This window comes from Furipterus horrens, unplaced genomic scaffold, assembly GCF_987537825.1.
Source record: "Furipterus horrens unplaced genomic scaffold, mFurHor1.1.pri manual_scaffold_10, whole genome shotgun sequence".
NCBI lineage: Eukaryota > Metazoa > Chordata > Mammalia > Chiroptera > Furipteridae > Furipterus > Furipterus horrens.
The window spans coordinates 74,975,378-75,000,549 of NW_028327180.1; the positions used below are offsets into that span (position 1 = coordinate 74,975,378).

The following is a 25,172-nucleotide window of genomic DNA, read 5'->3' on the forward strand; positions in this document are numbered from 1 at the left end:
CAAAATGGCTCAGACTTCCACCAAGGATTTGTTCATTTTCATTTAAACACCTATGTTTTTAAAAATCAATTTAGGCCTTCTTGAATTCATACTGCCTTTCTTCCAACTGAACTCAAATCAGAGAAGGATTTGCCATTCTTTAGTGACAAGGGCAACCTGTTTCAGGAAGCTAACTAAAGTAATATTTTCTCTCTTTTTTTCCTTCTACTTCTTTCAAGATTTTATTTATTTTTTAAAGGGGAAGGAAGGGAGAAAGAGAGGGAGAGAAACATCCATGTACAAGAGATACACTGATCCATTGCCTCTCACACACCCTCAGGCTCACAACCAAGGCATATGCCCTGACTGGGAATCAAACCAGCGACCTTTGAGGTCATAGGCCAGCACTCAATCCACTGAGCCACACCAGCCAGGGCTCATATCTTCTACTCTCACTGGAACAGCTAGCTGTGCCCAGGAAAGTCCCAGCCAGCGGAGGCTACCACACACGCAGGAACAGCATCAACCCTGTTCTCTACAATGGACTGCTAGGGGAAAAGTGACTTTCCTTTGGACATGTGCAATCATGGGAAGGTTGGAGGTGCCCACACTAACTTCCACCATAAATTACTTAAGCTTTAAATCAAAATTCCCAGGAAACTCAGCATGGATCCAGTATAAGTAGACACACCGATCTGTAGCCCATTCAGTAAAGACTCTGGTTGTTCAATACAGTCCTTTTTGTAGGTGCTTCTAACGGGGTGGAGGGTACGGAGGACTCATATACATAGATCAGTATCTACAAGGGATCATATTATGGACACTTGTATGTCTGTTTTTCATTTGAAAACCTTTTCAGGTCTGTAGAGACAGACCTGCCTCATCTATTTTAATGACTGTGTAGTACCTTATTAAATAGATGGAGGGGCCATAATTCACTTATCTAGCCTTCTCTTACACATTTTGGTTGAAGTGAACATCCTCGTACGGGTGTTTTGGCAAACATTTGTGTATGTCCCTGGGGAAAGTTTCTAGTAATGGGTTTGCTAAATCAAAGGCATATATATTTAAAGTAGATGTTTGGTGCCTAATTGGCATCCAGGAACCAAGCCAACTGAGCCAACTGGTATTCTCCAAAGAGCACACATAACTTAGACTTCAGTCCACGGTGTATGGCAAGGCCTGTTGCGCATACCCTTTGCTCTGAACATCTTTCTTGATGCAATCTTGCGCACACATAGGAGATAATGTTATACCACGAACTTAATAACAGGAAACATTTTGAGTGATTGACATTTAACTAAATGGTAGCCATTACTTAAAAAAAAATAACAATGAGAAAACTTGGGGACAGAAGTATTGAGTGACTTGCCCGAGGTGACACAGCTAGTGGGCATGGGAGTCAGAAATCAAATCTAACTTCCTTACTACCTATACCACTTCCTCAAAAGAGAGAAACTCTTCAGTTTTGCATTTTTGCAATTAAACACAAAAACAAAAATTAGCTACAATAATCCTTTTATTTAATGTCCTCCAAATCAGTCCAAATTCTTGGGGCACACTGATACATAATAAAAAAGAAAAGAGTACAAATTACCACTCTTGCGTGTTGCCTCAAAGTAGCTAATGCAATATATTATGTTTCTAAGAGCATTTGGTAAAGAAATGTAATAAACCAATTAGAACCACTTGAATCTTTAAAAATAAAAAATAAGGAACCAAAACTTCCACATGTAAGTAAACAAATGAGAAAGTAAATTGCATTTCCATGGAAAACGTTTATCATATACAAATGAAATTCAAACTACCATCCTTAAGGGATCAGTTAATGTACATATATTCATGGTCTGCTGAATACTCTCTAGCATCCTAAACTATCCCCAATATTTACAAGGCAACATTATGAATAGAACAGCTTGGGGAAAAGAAGACCCTCCTCCCTCCTCCCTCCTCCCTGGGGGTAGCATGCATGTACCTATTTTCAAGTGCTACTGTCTCATATTTGATGCAGTGATCCAAGTCCCCCCCTTCCCTGCAGTTTCAGAAAATACTTGGTGGCCTCACCAGATGACCAGATTCATACACAAGATTATCGCTACTTTTTTTTTTTTAATCCTCACCAGAGGATATGTTTTTTTAATTGATTTAGAGAGAGAAAGAGAAAAGGAGAGAAACATTGATTGGTTGCTTCCCATATGCACCATGACTGGGAATCAGACTCAAAACCCTCTGTTTTATGGGGCAACACTCCAGCCAACTGAACCACCTGGACAGCGCTGACCATTACTTTTTAAGTTGCAAGTTTAGTATATGCCTTGTGATAGTATGAGGGAACTTCTGGACCAATGGAACAGAACATCCAGGGACAACAGAGATAAAGCAGTAGAGGGTCCTCTCAGTCCTGTTTCCTAAACAACTGCCGCTTGGAGGGGCTACAGCAAATATCCAGGCCACGCGGATTCCAAAAGGGAATGTGATGGTGGAAAACCATTAGTGGAAGTGTTCCACAAAAATTCTCACACTGCCAAAGGGCCGCCAGTAGAGAGCAACCACTCCAAGGAGTCAAGCAGCATTCTCACTTTTCATTTGATGATATTTTATGAAGACCACCAACCTTAAGCCAAACACTGTGCTGGGCATCTGCCTGGCAGCCCTCCTACTCAGACATCCCCATTGAGAGGATTACTGAAGCACTAGGGTGTAAGGGCACAGGGAAACTGGCCAAGGGGGCACATCAGGGTGAGGCCAAGACAAGGATTCTTATCTAAAGACTGCCCATGACTACTGCAGATGACACCCCCTCCCCAATCCACAAAGCACATCCAGAGATGCTGAGTTGCACAAGGACCAAGACTGGGGACCAGTGGGGGCCTGCCCCATTAAAAGTGAGGTTACTCTCAATGAAAGCCAACCAAGACTTCCCTACAAAGGCTGTCATGCGAGAGAGGGAGACATCTCTTAATACTCCACACATAGAAAGTGCTCAGGCTGCCACGAGTGAGGCAGGTACATGAGGACATAAAGGAGTCTGAATGCGAGAAGCTAACTGGTTAATGCAGAATTCTGCCCAGGCATTTGCTTGTCTCCTCCCTTCATCCCATGTCCCTAAGAAGCACATCATAAAAATTAGAGGAATTGTTAGTTATTGAATTACTTGACATTGCTAAGCAAGTCTGTGCCAGAACATTAGAGAAACATACCAGGGTAGACCTCTAAAGTTCAGATGCTCTGAAACCACCAGCACTTTCTGACTAGAAGAATCATTCTGTGTTTTTACGTGCTAAACAGAAACTGTCTACACTCCTTTTCATCAAGCCCATCTTTATACTTTCCACATTGGCATACAAATTGAACATATCAAACAAAAGTGCATCTGTTAAAGAATTTTATTTCTTTTTGCCATTCTTCTGTGTTATATTACGCACCCTAAAGCTACTGCCTGGATCCCACAAACACTGCAGAATACCTTTTGTTCTCTGATTTGAAGAATGATGCATGAGGGACATTTGATTATTACATTTTATTTTGCTCTAAGCAGAACTGAAAATCCCTTGAGACCAAGACTGAGAGATACCCACCCTAATTACACAAAAAAGAAGTTCAGGAAGTTCATAGCTGTCTCCAGAGAGGAGCTTTGCATTGAGAGTTCAGAATTTGTTGTTTGCTTAAATTTAAAAGTGTGCTGTGAAGGTGGAATGTTTTTCTCTAAACCTATGAAAAAGAATAATTCAGTACTTTATTGGGAAAAACAATGGAATGCCATAATTTCCAAAAAAAAAAAGCCACTGCTGCATTTTGGGCACCTGCAAAGATATGCCTGCAGATGGTTTTTTGTTTTAAAGTGCCAGCACCTGTAATTTGGTGGTCCTGCAGCAGCATGGCTTACCTCCTCTTTTTTGCAGTTATGTATTGACTGCTCCTCACTCTTTATCAATTAGAACCACTAATCCCAAGGAAAGCAGGCAGACAGGGAAACATGGGTATGCAGAACACACCGTCACCTTATATACGTCACTCCTGGAAGACTGTGCTATGTATGTACTTAGGCCCACTTCTGTTTCAAGCCCCACTGCCACTCACATCTCCCACGTTCCAGCCAATGGTTCCCTGGGTGACAGGTAGTTTCAGCCCTACAAGTATCCAGCTGTGACACTGCCCACAACTGCTGGCCTTAGGAAGTCTGGCACCTCCAGACAGCAAGCAGCACAGACAAAGGCAGCAGAGGCCCCATTAAGTGGAAAATGCATTTATCCTTCCTCAACTCTCATGGATTGAAATTTATCTGTGTGATAAACAGTGAATTGCAGTTGACAGACATTTTCTATATGGATGCAATTTACTGTCATTACCAGTTTATGTTTATATAATGAAATCAACTGTTTTTGTGAGGTGAATTACTCTGATTTATTTTTTGCAAGTTCATAATTAAATGGCACTTAAATATTTCCTCTCTGTTTTCTGTCTGTGTATCATGCACACAGAACCTTTCAACAAGGAGGCAGTTCAACTATGATCATTTGTGAGGGAGAGAGAAGGAGAAGATTTCCAAGCAAGGAAAATATTTCACAAAAGAAACTAAAGGTGATGACGTTGGGATTCCCATCTCCGAAGTTTCACTGGCTCATAACAAATAACCACAGCCTCTACTAGGACAAAGGACGTGTGTTTTCTAAACACAAGAGCAGGAAGAGAGGTGGATGGTTATGGTGCTGTACAGGTCACAGGTGCAAGTTCCTGCTCTCCACGAACAGGGAAAAACCTCCACCAGCCAGCTTTCTAATCCATGCTTCTAAGCTCAAGGCCAGCCCCACCACAAGGGAAAAAACTCCACTGTCACTTCCCATTGCTCAGGGACCTGTGGTAGCTTTTTTGTTTTTTTTGTTTTTGTTTTTAATTAAAACGAAAACCAGCAAAACATATTGCTAGAATAATTTATCTGCCCAGACTTGGGGGCACTCTGATTGTCCATTCTTATAAGTTTGGCAAAAGTAATCATGCGCATCCTCACATGCTTCTCTAGGGAACCAGCTCATTACCTGAGACGGCCAAGAAGTCATCAATGGAAGTAATGTCATCGACAGCATCTGTGAGAACGCGGACTTGTTTTTCCCACTGTTCTTTAAACAGATCCATATTCTCTTGGGCCAGTTTGCTCTGTGGTTTTGCTGCTAAAGCCAATGCAGCATTGATAACCTGCAAAGATAGTAAAGTCCACTGCTTAGCTTTCAGAGTCATCAAAATAAGGCAGATGGGATAACATGGTTGTAGAGTGGTTATGGCTTTGTCTCACATGCATTTCACAGGACAATGCATGTTTCACCATAACACAAAGACAGAAGAGTTAAACAATAGGTTTTTATATACAAATGTAGAAGCAACATATTTGAAATATAGAAATATAGCAATACATTCAAACTGGGTAATTCTAAAAATCTAATATTCCCATTCTGTGATAGCAACTCTATAACTTTTGATACTATATTCCAGGCTTTTTTCTCCTCATAAATATACATATATAGGCATGTCAAAAAATACACAATTAGCCCTGGCTGGTGTGGCTCAGTGGATTAAGTGCCAGCCTGCAAACCAAAGGGCCGCCAGTTCAATTCCCAGTCAGGGTACATACCTGGGTTACAGGCCAGGTCCCCAGAGGCAACCACATATTGATTGTTTTCTCCCTTTCTCCCTCCCTTCCCCTCTCTAAAAGTAAAAAAAATCTTTAAAACAAAAAAATTAAAATATACAATTAGAATTACATGCTACATAAAACTGTCTTATTTCTTCTTTTAAATACTTCCTATCACAAAATATATGTTTAAAACATTAACTGTTTATTATTCCATCTTATGGATGTACATCGCTATTTTCCTACTGCAGAATATCTTGGTTTGTTCCAGTTACCCATCATTCTTAATAATCCTGTGATAAGACATTTGGTATATCAGATTCTTGATACATTATCAAAGCACATTTATGAATAATATATTGTATTCCAATTCTAAGCATTTTTCTAACATGCATACTTGAACATAATAATTGAACATAAAGTATAAAATGTGTTAAGTTTAAAAAGTTATTTCTTAAAAAGCTTTGTTGAGATATAATTCACATACCAAACAATTCACACATTTAATCTGTACAATTCAATGATTCTTGGTATATTCAGTTGTACAACCATCACCACAATCGTCACTTTCATCACCCCCAAAAGAAACCCTGTATCCATTAATAGACATTTCCTATCTCCCTCAACATTCCTTAACCCTAACTCCTGGAAACCACTAAACTTAATTTTCTGTCTCTATGGATTTGCCTATTCTGGACATTTAATATAAATGGAATCACATTAATATTTGGATTTTTGCAACTAGCTTCTTTCACTTAACATGTTTATAGAGTTTTGCCCATATTTCATTCCTTTTTATGTATTAGTGAATAATATACCATTATATGGCAGTAGCACAACTTTACTTATTCTTTCATCAGTTGATGGACATTTGAATTATTTCCACTTTTTGGCTATTATGAATAATGCTGCTATAAATACTCATATGAATTTGTGTGTGTGTGTGTGTGTGTTTTCATTATTCTTGGGTATATAATATATAACTAGGAGTGGAATTGCTGGGTTATATGATTAACTTTAAGTTTAACGTTTTGGGAACTGCTTTATTGTTTTCCGAAGCAGCGACACTATTTTACATTCCTGCCAGCATGGATGAGGGTTTCACTTTCCCCACATCTTCACCAACATTTGTTTTTCTTTTTTTTTTTTTTTTTACTTATTGCCATCATAGTGGATGTGAAGTGGTATCTCATTGTGGTTTTGATTTTCATTTCCCTGATGGCTAGAGATGTTGTACTTCTTCTCATGTAGTTATTAATAACCATCAGTATAAATTTATTGGAGAAATAATCTACTCGGATCCTTCGTATCCATTTAGTAAGTAATGATAATGAGCTGAGAGATTAGTTAAAATATCTAGGTACAAGATGTTTATGGGTTATTAAAAATATGTGTTTCTAATATTGCAACTTGGAAGGGAAGTAAAGACAAGAGGAAACTGGTGGTGCTGGAGTGGAGATCTGGATGAGGCAGAAAAATAGGTGTCATTGAGGCATTTGGGCATACAAACTTAACAGTAGGAGTTGGAGATGCTATTTTTTCTTTTTAAGGTGAAATAGGAACCACATGCCTTCAGGTTGTGTGTAAAACTCCCAAAAGATTATAGAGAGATATGCCACAGACTTAGCCTCCAAAGACTGTAGTTATAACAAGCTGAAGAATTAGACACACTAGACTGGTGCAACTGTTCCTCTCCCCCATGCTAAACAACTGGAAGTGACAGATTATCAAGACAATCAATGAAAGATTCCTAGGCATAAGGGGTCTATGCCATCCCAGTTATTAATTACTGATAGCCCACTACTTTCAAAAGTGTATGAGCTTGGACAATAAATTATTTGGGAGACATCCTATATTTCTCATGTGTAATGCTGTCGTTGCCCATATTTTCATTATTTCAAGGCTTGTTTTTTGTCTTTTCTTTCCTGCCATTCATGTCCACTGGGTGCTTCACCACTGTGGGCTACACCCTTCATTAACTAACTTATTAATTCATTCATGTATCAATGGATCAGAATGGAACTAGACCTTTTAAGAATATTTGGCTGAAAAAAAAATGTTTCCAAAGAGAGCCAAGTAAAACATGGCACTGACTTTATGTATTTTAAATACTAAGATAATTTTCCATTACAAAAAGAAAACTGCTTTCTTTTGTTCTCAATATATCTTATACAGTATAATGGAGGAACAGCACCTCACCTAAGGTTAATGTTCTCATTTGACTACAAAACTGTTTACAAAGGACACCTGATAAATACAGTCAAACCTTGGTTCTCAAACAATTAGGTTCTCAGAAAACAACTTGGTTGTCTAATAAAACTTTGGGTCGCAATTCTCTGCCTGAAACCCTTTCATGCTGAAACTTGTGATACAGTCACATGTCTCTCAGGCAACAAACAAAGGAGATTCAGTTTTTGAACAAATAGCTTCTCAAACAGTGTTCTGGAATGAATTAAGTTAGCGAACCAAGGTTCCACTGTACTCATTTTTGATGACTCTTAGTAAATTAAAAATAGAAACTTAACATACTAATCATCCAAGATAACATTTTGTGATGAAAATCTAGAATCATTTATATTAAAAATCAAAATGCTACTGATTGGAATACCTACTATCACTATTAAATAATAATATAATGGTCTTTCTAGCTAATGAAATAGTGGGAAATTGAAATAATTAGAAAAAGCTATCAGAAAGCAGACAACAAAATAATTTTCCATTGCAAATTATCTTTGTTTATCTAGAAAATCTTAGAATTAATAAGAGTTCCTTAAGGTAGCCAAAGACAATATAAATATATAAAAATCAATAACTTTTCTATATGCCATAGAAAAGTTAGAATAGAAAATGAGGAAGTGTCAGATCTTCATAAAAGCAATTAATAGCAAAATATGTGGAATTAAATTTGTAAAGAAACCCACAAGATTGGAGTAGCAAAATGTGACAAAACTTTTCTGAGGTACATTTAAAAACTTGAATAAATAGAAATTCTAAGCTTAGGGGTAGGAAGACAAATTATTCTGGAAAAATAAATAGCTGAGAAAAAAAATCTTGGGGATAGAGAGCAAGAGTAAGGAAGAGAGAGAGTTTATAGTTGAAGCTGAAGTAATTAGAACAGAACAGTCTAAAAACAGACCTATCATAAAACAAAATTCAGTGTATGATAAAAGTGACATCATATATGGGTGGCAAAAGACACATTATTTTTACATTTGGTGGGCTATTCTGAGAAAAAGTTGTAAGCCTCACTTTATACTTATATTTATGTGCTAAGAGTGTATCCAGATAGAAGAGTTAAATTTAAAATTACAAGGCTGGAGGAATATATTTATGTACTTACTAAACAAAAACTTAAATAGCAATTGTTTCTTATGTCTTAGAAAACTCCTCTATTTTCAAATAAGAATCAGAGAAGTCAATTTATAAATTTGACTATATTACTTCTGTATTTAAGTACGTATATATAACAAATGAAGTATATTATGTTAGGTAAATCAATAGGGAGAACACCAAAATATCAGTAGAAAATAGGGAAAAGACATGTACGGCTTACCTAATGACTAGAAACAACTAGGGAAAAATGTACTCTCACAAAGACTACAAATTAGAGGGCTCTATGAACCCACTAAGTTCTGAGACCAACTCTGAAATGACATTCTGTTATAAAATTACTTCTTCCCATTTGTAAAATATAGATACCACCACCTACCTCTAATTCAGGGGACTACATGTCTCCCACAGCACTTTGTCAGTGAGGTCTTTCTTGACCATCTCACATCAACCTTTGTGGGAGACAGCTAAAGCAGTGCTTTGAGAAAAATTTATAGCATTGAGTGTTCATTAGAAAAGGTCTCAAATTAATGACCTAAAGTTTCTAACTTTAGAAACTAGAGAAAGAAGGGCAAATTAAATCCAAAGCAAGCAGAAGGAAGATAAAAACAGAGTAGCAACTGATGAAATGCAAATTACCAAAGTTCATTCAAGAATAAACAAGTTATCTGAATATCCTGATCTCTATTAAAGAACTGAATTCATCATTAAAAACCTTTCCATGAAGAAAACTCCAAGCCAGATGGATTCACTGGTAAATTCTCCCAAACATTTAAAAAAGGTCTATTACCTATTATACAGACTTTTCAAGGAAAACAAAACAGAAGAGAAGGAGATACTTTCCAACTTTTACGATATGGAAATCAAACTTTACAAAGGAAGAAAATAAAACCAATACCAACATGCAAGTCTTACAAGGAGACTGCAGTGTCTCTTGAACTCTGTTGCCTATAGACCAGCATGTGTGTGTGTGTGTGTGAAGTGTGGTGGTGGTGGTGGGGGGGGGAGATGCGTAGAAAATGCTAAGAAAATCTTCTAGTTGGAAGCATCTCCTTTCAGCTCTTCTGTAAAATTACTTTGTAAGAAAAGATTAGAGAATAGGAAGCGGAAAAGTAAGGTGATTCAAAGGGAAGATGGTCCTATGATTGTGAAATAATAGATGAGAGCTGAGGCCACAGGCTACCCTCACCCATAGGCCTTGGATGTTCTTTAAAGAGCTATATATTTTCTCACTATCTACAGACCAGGCCTATCTGAGTTTGTACTTAATCTGATGCTTGTCAAGCCTGTCAGCCCTGAAAATAGTCAGTGTTCCCACAAGTACAACGGGAGAAGAAGCAATATATAAGTCTAAGGAGGTAGAAAAAAGAATGTACAATTTTATATTATTTCTCAATTTAGTGAAAAATAAAACAAAAAGAAATGCAGATTAGTAGCTTCAAATACCTAATTAGCCCTTGTGTAGATCCCCAAGAAAGGCCATGATTTATTTAAATCAGGCTATATAAATTATTAAAGTGCCGGATTTGTATTAACATAAACGTACAATGCTCATTTTCACATAACTAAGAAAAGTAAAATATTAAGTGAGATTATATTAATATTGAGATATTATAATATCAATATTAAGTGATTAAAATCAGATCAAATATCTTTTCTGACCACAATGGTATGAAACTAGAATTCAATTACAAATTTAAAAAAAAGAAAAAGAAAAATATTCAAACACATGGAAGCTAAAAAACATGTTACCAAATAATGAAAGGGTCAACAATGACATCAGATAAGAAATCAGAAGTTACCTTGAAACAAATGAAAATGAATACAAAACAACCCAAAACATACAGGACACAGCAAAAGCAGTCCTAAGAGGGAATTTCATAGCATTACAGGCCTCCCTCAAGAAACAGAAAAATCTCAAATAAACAATCTAACACTACAGCTAAAGAACTAGAAAAGAACGACAAAGCCCAGAGTAAGTAGAAGGAAGAAAATAATAAAGATAAGAATGAAAATAAATGACATAGAGCAAAAAGACAAAGAACTGGTTCTTTGAAAAGACAAGACTGACAAACCCTTAACCAGACTCACTAAATGAGAGAGATAGACAGAGAGAGAGAGAGAGAGAGAGAGAGAGAGAGAGAGAGCGCCCAAATAAATAAAAGAGAAGAGCTGACACCACAGAAATAGAAAGGATTGTATGAAATATCATTACAACAACTATATGCCAACAAATTGGACAACCTGGGGAAAATAAATAAATTCCTAGAAACATACAATCTTCCAAAACTGAATCAAGAAGAATCAGAAAATCTGAATAAACCAATTACAACTAATGAAATTGAAGCAGTAATCAAAAGACTCCCAGCAAACAAAAGTCCTGGACCAGATGGCTTCACAGGCTAATTTTACCAGACATTCAAGGAACTAACACATACCCTTATCAAACTATTCCAAAAAATTTAAGAGGAGGGAAGACTTCCAAGCTCATTTTGTGAAGCCAGCATTATCCTAATTCCAAAACCAGATAAAGACACTACAAAGAAAGAAAATTATAAGCCAGTATCCCTGATAAACACAGATACTAAAATCTTCAACAAAATATTAGCAAACTGGATCCAGCAATATATTAAAAAGATCATATACCGTGGTCAAGTGGGATTTATTCTGGAGATGCAAGATTGGTTGGTACATGCTATCAGTAAACGTGCTATATCATATAAACAAAATGAAGGATAAAATCACATGATGATAACACAGAAAAAGCATCTGATAAAACCAAGCATCCATTTAATGATAAAAACTCTCATCAAAGTGGGAATAGAGGAACATACCTCAACATAATAAAGGCCATATATGACAAATCACAGCCAACATCACACTCAATGGGCAAAAACTACAAGTGTTTCCCTTAAGATCAGGAACAAGACAGGGCTGTCTGCTTTCACCACTCTTATTTAAATTAGTACTAAAAGAACTAGTCACACCAATCAGACAGGAAGAAATAAAAGACATCCAAATTGGAAAGGAGGAAGTAAAACTGTTATTATTTGCAGATGACATGATATAGTATATAGAAAATCCTAGACTCTACCAAACACGACTAGCTAAAACGTAGAATGATTCAGTACATTAGCAGGATATAACATTAATATTCAGAAATTGGTGGCATTTTCACACACCTATTGTGAACCATTAGAAAGATGAAAACACCCTCATTTACAATTGCAACAACAATAAAAATAAGGTAACTGGGGATAAATTTAAGCAAGGAGGTAAAAGACCTATGCTCAGAAAATTATAGGATAAAGAGGAAAGAAACTGATGAAGATACAAATAAATGGAAGCATATACCATGTTCATGGATACAAGAATTAACATCGTTCAAATGTCCTTACTACCCAAAGCAACCAATAGATTCAATGCAATTCTTATTAAAATACCAACGGCATATCTCACAGAACTAGAATATGTGGTCCAAAAATTTATATGAAACCACAAAAGACCTCGAATAGCATCACTAATCTTAATAAGAACTAAGTTGGAGGTACCACACTACCTGATATCAAACTATATACTACAAGGCCACAGTGATCGAAACAGCATGGTATCGGCATATAGATCAATGGAACAGAATATAGAAAGCCAGAAATAAACCCATGCCTTTATGGTCAATTACTATTTGACAAAGGAGGCAAGAACATACAATGGGATAGACAGTCTCTTCAATAAATAGTGATGGGAAAACTGGACAGACATATGCAAAAAATGAAACTAAACCACCTTCCTATACCATATTCAATGGGTCACAGCTGCCTTGTCTAGAAATGGCACCTGGTAATAATGCACATGATGTCACTACCATGCCAGCAAAAAGCTATTCTATTTGCCATCCCAGCCCTGTTTGTAAGCAAAGGTAGGAATAAGTCCAGGTGAGAAAGTGGGAGAATAATCACACCTGGAGAAATATCTTTTTATTCAGGACATATACCTAATACTAAGTGTGGTCTGGGCACTGTCTGTCTAAGCCCTTGAGTTCTGTTCTAGTAGGAGAAATGAAATTACAAAGAAGGACAAAGGATGCTTTCTGATGGCAAACTCAAACCTGTGCAACATGGCCCAGCCACACATGATTTATGTATATCATCATTTTCATTAGGATCTATCTATGAGACTCCCTATGTGATTTTTCCCCCTGAGGCTTTAAGATCATTTATATAAATACTCTTGGTAGGTGTGATCAGCACATGTTACCATCTATTTCAGCTGATCTGTGAAGGTATTGTTGCTTTTCAAGCCTTTAAAAACCAACTGGAAAACCAAAGACATTAAAAACAAATACAGTACTGGTAGGATAAAATGGCAAACTTATGGAAAAAATGCCAAATCTTCAGAAATATGGTCTAAATTTATTTCATATACTTGGTCATTCATTAACTTTCTGGAGGCAAATCAATCCATTGTGCTTATTATCTGCACAGCTAGCAATCACTAGCATATTTCATGACTGGATTAAAGCTAAAGAAATGTCCATCACATAGTGCGAATTCACAATGGGCCCATCACACTAATATTTAGACAAAGCAACTCTCATTGGGGAACTATCCACATGTCTGAGAATGAGAGCAATCGTCCTAATTAACCTGTTTACCAGTAAGGATCTCATATTAGTAACCAGGCTTTACTTACTGAGTGTCAGGAATTATTTATATGAAAGAGCCAGAGTATTGGTCAAAGTATATTTTAAAGGTGGTTGCAGACATAATATAGAAACTTCATTCCTATGACCTCTATTCTATTACTCCAGTCCCCTTGCTTATCTCCCTTATTTGTGGGCATGGCCATCTGGAAGGCCATTTAAAGAGAAGTAAATATAAGTCCTCAAAGTATGCCCATGAGTATTCTCTACCTGGGAAATTGGAAAGGCAACCTCTCCCACTGAAATGCATTTCCGTCGTCGGCAGCCGTCTGTCTCGAGAGACGATGGTGTAGCTTCTTAAGAGTCTATCTGCACCGCCGAGAATGGCTGTGCAGTCCAACTCGGGAGTGACACGGTATCTGTCTCCTCCCGTGTTGAATCGACATCTTGCGATGACGCTGGAGTGTCCTCTCCAGTGAAGCTGAAGCTACAGAGCCTGGGCAGGGTGATATGGAGGGTCTGCTGTTGCCCATGCAGCAGACCCCCCCTCTCTTCGCAGCTGAAGGATCCAAGGGAAAGACGGAGTCAATACAGCTTGGCTTCAGGTGCGCCGCAGGAGTTGCCGGTGTTGACTACAACGTCAAACTGCCTTAGGGACTCCGGCTCCGGATTTTCTGTCGGGGTTTACTCCCTTAGCCTTTCCCCTGAAGAGGTATGCCGCAAGGCAGCGGAGGTTTTTTGGAGTCAGAGTTTTCCTTCTTTGAAATGCATTTACACTGCTTAAAAATCCCTGTGAGTGGCAAGGAGTATCCATCAGGCCACACACACAGGATCAGGTCCCCTCCTGGGATGAACGCAACACACTGGGCATGTAACAAAACACGATTCTTCTGTGTGCTTCAGAGTCTTTTTAGTGTCCCAGATGCTTAACCTAGCCTCATCACCAGTCTTCCAATATGCCATTATAAATGGAGAGAAGTTCTCAAGTGTTTACCTTGGTAGCTGGCTGAATTAATTATTAGTATCTGTATCATAAGGTTAGTTTTAAGACATTAGAGAGTAAGGGTTCCAGCTCTTAAATGTTTCTCCCAGGCCCCCAACACAGAAACCCAAATACCAAGCATTAAGATCGAGGGCAGGTAGGCTTGTGGGGTAACCACCGTGATTACAGGACTGCCAGATGTTCAGATGGCCCTGAACAGTGTGGTCACTGCCCACCCTCCATTTGCAAGCAGCGGAGGACACATCGCATTTTTAATGAAGGGCAAGAGGACAGTAGAATGTGATGCCCTGAGGAAATATCACTTGAAGTTAAACATAAATTTCTCCAAGCTTTGCAGACTCTGAATCAAGTGTTTTGTCTTTAAGGCTTTTATCTAAAATCCTAAAAACAAAACTAACAAAATAAACTTCATCTTTACTCTAACCAAAACCCAATTTTGGGGTACGTTACACATTGCTGGTCATACTTTACCTGAGGACAGAGGGCTTCTAGCTGGCTTGCAGACATTCGAACAAGCTTTACACCTTCTTCATTATTTGAAATGGAACAAGCCAAGTTGGCAACCTAGAAAAAGGAACACCATAAAAACATCTTTGAAAATTTTTCTCTCAGACTGCAAAGGAAAACAAACATACACTTACCTCCCCCCACTGACCTTTACAGCTTGTAAGGACACTTTTTCTTTTTTTAGTTCTGTGCTAGGGAGATTATATAGATTCATAACACAGGTCATATTGTAAGTGGGTGGTAGAACCTTGAAAGATCCCACGGCTTTACATGGGCTCTGACCTGCCTGGACAGTAACTTCAGGAAGAGGTTCTCCCAGTGAGGACAGCAGCATGAGAAAAGCTGAGGAACCAAATGCACCAGGAAAGAACTGTTGGTGTCCTCAAATAAAAATGTACTTTGCAGCTGTTTTTAAAGTAAGGAAATTAAGATTCAAAGTTAATATTCTCATTTGACAGGAGAATAGATGCTTATTTTAAGCCAAAATGAGTTTTATTTGAACACAGGCTATTTTTCAAATTTAAAAAAAAAAAAAGTATTAAGACATCAAGGTGGACACAAAGCCATCCTTATCAGAAAAGGAAAAAAAAAAAAAAGAAACAGGGATGATATCCCATTGTTAAGAGCAAAACTGTCCTCCAGCTGGATTCTCAAAAGCACTGACAGCCGGACGCTTTCCCAAACGATTGGGCTTCATTTGAACTTCTCATTCACTATCTCAACAACATTGCTCATGTAGCTAGAAACAATGTTTCCAAGTTATGTCAGACTTCCTCTGCCTAAACTATGGCTATGCTGACAATGTTGCTCTGTAGTGACTGTTAGGGCTTCTACATGGTAAGCTTGCCAATTCCATTATTAATGCCACAGACCAGCTGAATACCCGGGACTGAGACACATCTTTCTCCAAGTTGCAAACCGAGTTATGAATGAGAGGCGTAGGCAGTTAAATATCGGAGGCACTTTCCAGGAATTTAAATGCCAGAGTAAACAAGGGCAATGGCAAGAACCTTTGATTTTTCACTCCTCCACCTTAAGCACATAAAAGGCACAAGAAAAATTATGTATTATTATGGCTGTTGTTTGCTGTGTTACAATTAGGGATTATCAGCTTTCTGTTAAGACTGCTAACAATCAGAATCCTGCAATGCCTAATCATAAAAAGAAACAAAAGAACGAACATGCAATTTAAAAATAAAATGTAAAGAAATTGAAAATTAAGTTAGGTCTTTAATGTTTAGTGGCCTTCAAAATCACATAAAGAAGTAACGTTTGTACTCCTTGTACTTCTATTGTAATTGAAGATTACAATTCTACTTTCTGGTGTCAACTGAACCTGAGCCAAGAGGCACTTTTCTGTTCATGATGACAATCCATAAAGCTGATTGTAGATTCCTATTTGTTTAAAAGTTGCTACAAAATATGACCTAAGCTAAATTTTGTAGGACATAAGACTTCTAAAAAACATTACCACTCAATGGTACATTTTATGATGCTATAATGAAGGAGAAAGCTTAAAATTAGATGTGTTCATGCCTTAAGAAGGAATTTTGAAAACCAAATATAAAATGTGTTGTTGATCCTGAACTGGCAGTTAGGGACTAACACAGGTCCCTGAGGTGGGCGGACTAACACCCAGCACCCCCACCCCACGCCCACCACTGAGGAGGCCAGCCAAGTGTCAGATGCAGGAGGGTTTGTCACTGTGTTTCTGTGTTCCACGCCCTAGTCACTACTCATACAATTTCATTTCCATTTATGTTCTCCCAATTTTATGAATCTGAAAAACCTATAAAAATATTTAAATTAAGGAGCAAAACCTTGTATAATGTATTGTTTACTATCGATCAGACCCCTGAAGAGTAGTTTGTGGCTGAGGCTGAAATGGCTGACTTCTGTCAATCACCTTTCCTGTTTCCTGATAATCTTAACCAAACAAAGGTTATGGAAGGCTTGCTCTTTACTTTAAAATGTCATGCACACAGCCTGTTTCAGGAAGCCACCCTGTCCGGCCTGGAAGGAGGTAGCGAGCACCTGTCACTGATAGTCTTCTCCAGATGAATGCTCAATTCATCCTCTAGGGACAAGGGTCCTCACTTCCAACAATGACAAATGTGCAAATGCAACCTCTTGACCGTAGTTCTCAAAGGGGCTAACCTCATACATCAGTGCCAGGCTATAGGTAATGCTCAGGGTGAAGGGAAGGGCTTCCTAAATGCTTCCTTCTGGGGCTTTAGGAATCTGGGATGGCAGTTAATACTGAGACTGAAGAAGATTCCAAAGTTTTGAATTAAAAACACTCAGAGCAGCTAACTTGCAGAAAATCTGGCAGAGCTGAGACTTTGTAGAGCAATGAGCAGTTATCTCTACATTTGTTCTGAGAATAAATTATTCTATCTTTGCTATAACATAACCTGAGGTATTAACAATGTAAATATCTTTGATGCCTCTAATCGAAGGGGTAGGCTAAAACTGACACAAGGACCACTGGCTTTGAAATCATGAAAGCCTCTTCTGCACGGCTTCTGCCTAACTCATGTAAGTCTGGACCTTGTTAAAGAGGGAATATTTCAGAAAACTTGCAAACCCCTGATAAAAAGAGCCCTGGGTTTTTGCAGGTTTCAGGAGGCCTGTAGCAATCTGTGCTGTGAAGGAGACTGTCATAGCCGGGCTGTGTCAGATTGACAAATATGACATCTGTACATGACAGGAAGGTAACTTTTCAGAAATTAGTAAAGCTCTACCTTTATTTCACATTACATTTTCTTAAATAAAATTTATGAAACAAAGTTCTATAGTAGAAAAATATCCTGTTATGACTATTTTCCTCTCTTATACATGTGCTGATGACTTTAAGTAAAGTGCAGAACTGTTTAAGTCACACGCGAGTTCTTCTCACTGCCCTCAGTGTAAGTGTTCATGGTTTTACATTTGGCTGGAGTATGACATTGCTCCTTAGTCTGGAACCTCTGCAGGAAGATAAGATCTATTTTTGTTCTTGGTGATAAATTAATGATCTACTCTTATAACAAACTCATTCCTATTCTGTAGAGTGAAACAAGTATCAAGAGCTGTGGAAAAGGGGGCTTTTTAAGTCTAAGTGGCAGCATCAAGACCTAAGAAGCAGGCCACATCACTTGCCATGTGGCCTTGGGTCAACCTACTCCTCGAATTTTCTTCTTTAAAATGATTAAGCCTGAACTCTCAAAAAGTCCAAAATAACAGCAACTCAACTTTTCCAAACTTGTCATATATCTGAGAAGTCCCAACCATATGTCATATGAAATTCAAAGCCACTCGAGAAATGTCTAACAATTACTCCCAAGCCTACAGGGAAAATGAAGGTTAAGCCTCCATCTTCCCAATTTCCAGGCAAGGGTGCTGGCTATCTTATTAGGAGGAACAAGATATGTTACCAAAAAATGAAGTATACATGGGCGATAGAAAAGTTCTACCCTGGACTGTGGTGATGGTTGCATAGTTCTATAAATGAGTAAATTTTATGTTACATAAATTGTATCTCGATAATGCTGTCTTTAAAAAAAAATTCAGGACTAAGCAGGTAAGTAATTAAGGGAAATTATCAGAGGCTATAAATGAGAAAGCAGAAATTCAGAGGTAAGCAAGCAATGAAAACAGTGTTTACTTGGGGTAGGGGTGGAGATGGTGGAGAATCAGGTATATATCATTCTGTGGTCAGAACTTGTATTTTTAGTGGGCCAAGGCTATAACCTTCACTTCAGATCAGAGGCTCTGCAAAGAGCTGGGATGGACAAAAGCCTTAGTGATAGAGCAAATAAACAAAGAAGTCACCAGGAAGAGGGAGATAGTACGATACTTGCCAGTGTAAGCTCTAAGTATTCACTCCAAGAGAAGAAAAGGTCTCCTTTCCCAAATTCTAACCAAAAGCTGGTCCCCCACAGGAGTTCAGACACAGAAATTACATTATTTATTTGGCCCCAAAAAGCTTTTAGGCTTAGGAGATCATGTGTTTGTGGTATCCTTGGCAGAAGCAAATATAAGGAGACATTTTTTTCTGATGAAAGGTAATCTAATCCCAGGCCTCAAAGAATTCCCATATGCAAAATACCAGTATGTGAATTCACAGTAAAAAATGCAGAAAGTACACAAGGAAACAAGCCATCTTGGGCAAGAGTAAGCAAAAGAACTGAGTTATCAGATCCACAATGACTGCAGACACTCAAATGATCAAAAACAGAATTTTAGAAGATGTTTCTTATGTTAACAGAAATTTCAAAAAGTATACAAAGTAGAGACAAGGAAAAACACACTCAAAAAAGTCACTAGGCAGATTTGAGAAGGATCAAAATATTATTTTGAGAGAAAAGTAGTAACTTCTGGCACTCCTGGAAATTCAAAATAATCATGACTAAACACCTAAATGCTGCCACAAAGAGAATTACTAACCTGTAAAGTCAAACTTAAGAATTATTTTTAAAAAGAAAAAAATTTTCACAATGTGGAAGTCACATAAAAACTGAGAGAAATGCAAGATAAATTGAAAAGGCCTACTATTCAACTATGAGGAATTTCAGAAGGAAAGACAGAATAGAACAGAGGTAATACTAAAAGAAATAATGGCTAAAAATTTTTCAAGGTGAATGAAATTTAATAAGACAAATTCTAAGTATGGTAAATAAAAAGAAATCCATATCCCAATACACTGTAGTGAAGCCTTAGAACAACAAAGACAAGACTTTTAAGATTTATTTACTTTCAGAGAGATGAGATGGGAGGGAGAAAGGAGGGAGAGAAACACCAATGTGTGGTTGCCTCTCACACACCCCCAACTGGGGACCTGGCCTGAAACCCAGACATGTGCTCTGACTGGCAATCAAACTGGCAACTTTTCGGTTCGCAGGCTGGCACTCAATGCGCTGAGCCACACCAGCCAGGGCAAAGACAAGATTTTTAAACAGCCAGAAAATAAATACAAATTATCTATAAAGAAAGCTCCAAGCCCTGGCTGCTGTGGTTCAGTGGACTGAGCATCGGCCTGCAAGCCAAGTGTCGTTGGTTTGATTCCCAGTCAGGGTACATGACTAGGTTGCACGTCAGGTCCCCAGTTGGGGGCGCAAATGAGAGGCAACCACACAGTGATGTTTCTCTCCCTCTCTTTCTCCTTTCCCCTCTCTCTAAAAATAAATAAACAAACAAATAATTTTAAAAGGAAAGAAAAGAAAGCTCCGTAAGACTGATGGTTGACTTTTCAACAGCAACCTCTGAAGCCAGAAATAGAGAAATTAATCTTCAAATCACTGGGGGTGGGGAGTGAGGGGGGAATCATCCATCCTAGGACTATAAATACAATGAAATTATTTTTTCAAGAATTAGAGCACAATAAAGACATAAAGACAAAACTAAAACAAAAACCACAGAGAGCATTTACTCCAAACATATCTTTCCCCATCCCACTCAAGGAGTTTCCAATGACTATGCTTCAAAAAGAAAGGAAGTAATCCCAAAAGGAAAGTTTAACATGCAAGGAGAAATAGGTAGCAATGAAAATATAGTATCAGATAAAATTTATGCAAAGTAGAAAAAATGAATAAGGCAATACCAATAGTGTCTAACTCAGGGGACTATAAATTAAGAGAACCAAAATATTGGACAATATTTAAGTTGGAGGCTGGAGTTAAAGTATTCTAAGATTCTTACATTATTTCAGTAAGGAAAGATACTGATTAACCTTAACCTAGAGTTGAACATTCATGCTATTATAAAATATCCAGAGTTACTATTAATAAAACAAAGAGTGGATGATTTCCAAACAAGAGTGGGAAAAGATAAAAAAAGGAGTTGGGAAGCCTCAATCAATCCAAAAAAGGAAGGACAGGAACTGAGTTAAGGAAAAAGAGAACAAAATGCATTGGTAAAATGAATCCATGTCGTAATTATAATAAATGTGTATGTACTAAACTCTCTAACAGGAAAAAAAAGAAAAAAACCTGCTAAACTGAGTAAAAATAGCTAAGCATAATGCTCTTTACAAGGTACATTTGAAACATAAAAAAAAAAAAAAGGTCAAACGTTATTTTTCAAAAGAAAGGAGAAACCTATGCTCGGATGATCAGGAAGAAGCACGCAACTCCTAGATTCACAGCCCTGTGTCCTCCAATACTGTTGTTGGGAAGCTGAGGCACATGCTGGGTTAGCCCCTCACCAGATCACAGCTGTCTGGATCTCAACTCGGCAGCAATGCGATGTTATGACCTTGCCTTTTTCGAAGGAACTTACAAGAAAAAAAATGTGGAATCTGTCACTATATGTTAAAGTGTTGAGGACCCCATCTATTCACTGTCCCTTACAGAAAAATCCTATGTAAGGATTCTTTCTACATTTTTAGAATAGGCTTATTTTCCATGAAAAAAAGAAAGGGCATCCTTCTTCTATTCTAAAGAACTACACAACCACTTGTGTTTCATCTTTTTCTCCTTGCTACCAGGTAGTGCAGTGCCAAATCCAAACTCAAGCATAGCAATTATAGTTCATAACTGTCTATTACTCTTTTCCTAGATTCTGATTTTCTACATCTACCTTCTTTTACATGTTTTTGCTCTAAATAAGCTATGTCAAATCTAATTTTAGTAAGAGGCAAGATATAAATATCAGTATCTCTAGCAACAGGATTAGAAATACTAAATGTTACTAAAACACCATAAACAATTTTAAACAATTTGGCTATTTGATATATTTTTAAAGGCTTTCATTTGTAGATCACCACCGAGATGTGTTAGAACGTACTGGGACTTGGAGGACCTGAGCCACCACCTGTGCTGAAACAAAGAGGGTTTGTGTCATTGGCACCCAATCAGGAGGTTCCCTATTAACAAAGGGAACTGAGGCATACCTGCCAGCATCCCGCTGGGAACTAGTTACACCCCCATTGCCCCTTCCCCTCTCTCTTAATCATTTCCCAGAAACACTGACTATAAGTCTCCTGACAGCCATCCCTAATTAGAGGACATTGTTCTTTCAGAAACACCTATATCCTGAACTCTGGAGCCGACCAGCAGGGTGACCCATCCCCCTGAGGGTCTGCTCCATGCCCTTAAAAATCCCTCTATCCTTCCCTTGGGGCTGCAGTCCACTGGGACTGAGCCACCTGCCTGAACATCCCTCAGTAAAAGCTCTGAATTGGTCCACCCGACTCCTCCCTTCTTCCCGCACAAACCTAACAAGATGATACTATACTCATTTCCATTTACGTGGTATCATATATACCACTTTAAAAGTTCCTTATTTCCTATCTAACTATCCAAATAATCTATCAGTAAAGCTAGAACATTAGTCCATCAGCTCTACTGATGAGGAAATAGGAGGCCTACACTCTTTTCTGAAGCAGGACCAATGCAAGGCAGAGTGCTTCCTCAATCATTCTACGAATGGTCCAAGAGAAAAGAATCTTGATGCTCCCTGAGAACAAGGTCCAGACGCTGCATTTACTTGACTAGATGATTAAGTTCAGCCAAAAATGCTTGTTAGGTGGTAAGGCAAAATAGTAAGTGCAAGACTTTCGTCTCACACAGCCCCGTTAATCTGAATTTACAGACCTCTGAAAGTGTGAGAAGACCAAGCTCAATATGCTTAGAAAATTCTTCTGGAACCCAAGGTCAGCATACCACCCAAGAACAACTGACTGTTTTTCATGTAAATGTCCTATAGCCCTAAAAAGTGAACCTTCATTTAATTTACTGTTTGCAAAAATTTTACCCTACAGTATTATACAGAGGCACTGAGAAAACACCCAAGGTGTCACAGGGAGATCGTGGAAGGTCAGCATTTAATTCAAATGCTTCTTAGAACCTTCTTCAAGGCCACTTTACTACACATTATCAGCACACCACAGAATAAAAGTTAAAATGCAGACCATTCAATTTGCAGTTTAAACACATTTCAAGCCAATAAAGTCATACCCTATGAAGTCCTGGATAATGGGAAATACTTCCAGAGAGAGGGAAGCCCCACAAGTAATGATAATCTTAACAGCATACCAGTTACATTTACATTTTGGTTCTTAACTCATAAGGCAATGAACAAGATATCATCTTATTGTAGCAAGTTCATTATAATAAAAGGCCCATTTTAATACAATGTCTGGGGCTAAAGGGAAAGGGATACTAAGTGATATATAGCTTTTACAGGCAAGATTTCATAAAGGGCATTTTTCCTATTTCACTCTCAATTCATGAAACTAAAACAGGACTCAGAAGAGAGCAAAATTAAAAGGGAAAACTGATTGTTCTTTAGCTGTTAAGCTGCTCACAGTCAAAGGATCTGGGCAAAGAATGAAGCAATTAAAAACGGCGCATGGGTGCTGCATTATTGACAAAAAGTATTTCAGAGAGAAAATAAATTTTTTCACCTCAATACACTTTAAGTTGAACAGCAACATAAAGAAATCATTAACTTGCTATGTGAGAAGGAGCTAAGTATAGAAGGCGCTACCGTTTCCTGAAGCACAGCCATGCACATTAATAAACAGAGGAGAGCAAAGCCCTCAGCGCTGTCCTTCAGAAGAGAAGAAAATGGTGACAGGAAGTGTCGTCCCCAGCCCACCAACAGTGACCCTCAGCTCCTGCTCCCCTACTCACTGGCCTTAGACAACACAACCTCTACACACCCTTCACTTAAGAAAAGGGGCTTCAATGTCTTCAATAAGTACGGAGGTACCGGATTCCACTGACAACTGTGGTGTGAGGTAGTCAGAGGTATTAGCCAGATTCTGAGAAAATAAGTTAAAAACAACTTCACAGCAAATACTGTTATTTGCTTTTTCAAGTAATATCACAAAAGTCACTTAATAAGGACACAAGCCAGCACCACACAGACTTCTAAACACTGTGTGCAGCACATAGAGGGTCTGGACAAATCTCTGCTCATAAAACTTAAAGAATCAGTATGTGATTTTTATTCTTGAAACTAATCCTGTATTTCCATACTGTCCTATACAAAGAAGACACCATAAAAGGTTTCCAATTCTAAGTGGGCATTATCCCTAATACTACTTAAAAACTATTACTACATTTGAGGCAACTTTACATGACACCCCAAATTAAAGCATTACCTTTTTATATTTTATCTGGTCTAAAGAGAAAGTATTTCTATTAAAGCAATAAATAAGATTTCTAAAAGGCAAAAGTTATTAGCAAGTGCCAACACATCTGCTCCAATTTTATTTTGGTCACATATTAAAATGCTGTTTAAATAACAGCTTTTGCTCAGCTCCCCTTTCGAATGCTGATAAAATGGGTAACTTTTTTCATATAGAATCTCAGCACCATTTATGTCACATTATACAAAATATAGGCATTACGTAAATATCTTGACTGTCTCTCTCTCCCTAGTATAAGGTAATCTTCATGCGGTAGGGGTTTTGTTTCATCCACTGCTATATACTTAGTACCCAGAACAGTGACTGGGAGATATTAGGAACTCTATAAAATTCTGTTACAATTTTTTCTCTCTCCACTATGGAAAGCTTGCTATATGTTTTTGAAAGCTTTCTTCTAGCAAAAGAAAATATTGCTCAAGTCAATGTCAACTAATTTTTTTAAAGTTTCCAAAATTTTCCCATCTCTACATCTTAAAAGATCTTACAATTCATTTCTTCGTGTACACATTGTACAGAATAACTCTTTTGAAGAAACATTAAAAATACTCCAGAAAAAAAAGAAAGCTCACTAACAATGATGTTCAATCATAAGATAGAGCTCTGAATTTCTCAAAGTACAGTCCTCAGACCAATGAATCAGAATCTTTGGGTATAATGGCCCAGGAACCTGAATGTTGAGTACCTAGGTAACTCAAATGTTTATTACACCTTTGAGAACCAGTAAATTCATTCCTCTAATAGCTACTGAGGACCTAATATTCCAGACACTGTTTTAGGCCTATGGTCCCAAAGAAATTAATATTATGTTGGAGTATGATGTGGGAACAGAAAGAGAAATAATAAACCCAATAACTTCAGATAGTGAAAAGTGTTATGAGGGATGTAAAATCAGGTGACAGGAAGGAAAAACAGCGGAGGGTGGGGTGGAGGGAATGAAGCATCGGGAAAGCCC

The 25,172-nt window shown here is 37.9% G+C and overlaps 1 protein-coding gene across 1 annotated transcript in view; it reads right to left on the bottom strand.

Annotated features, from left to right (window-relative positions):
- CTNNA1 (catenin alpha 1) overlaps nucleotides 1–25,172 on the bottom strand; it is a 180,563-nt gene that overhangs the window by 10,924 nt on the left and 144,467 nt on the right. Inside the window, exons 10-11 of the mRNA XM_090288239.1 lie at nucleotides 15,049–15,141; nucleotides 5,016–5,172 (exon numbers count right to left, since the gene is read on the bottom strand). Of these exons, the coding sequence (XP_090144365.1) occupies nucleotides 5,016–5,172; nucleotides 15,049–15,141 (250 nt within the window). The remainder of the gene's footprint in view (nucleotides 1–5,015; nucleotides 5,173–15,048; nucleotides 15,142–25,172) is intronic.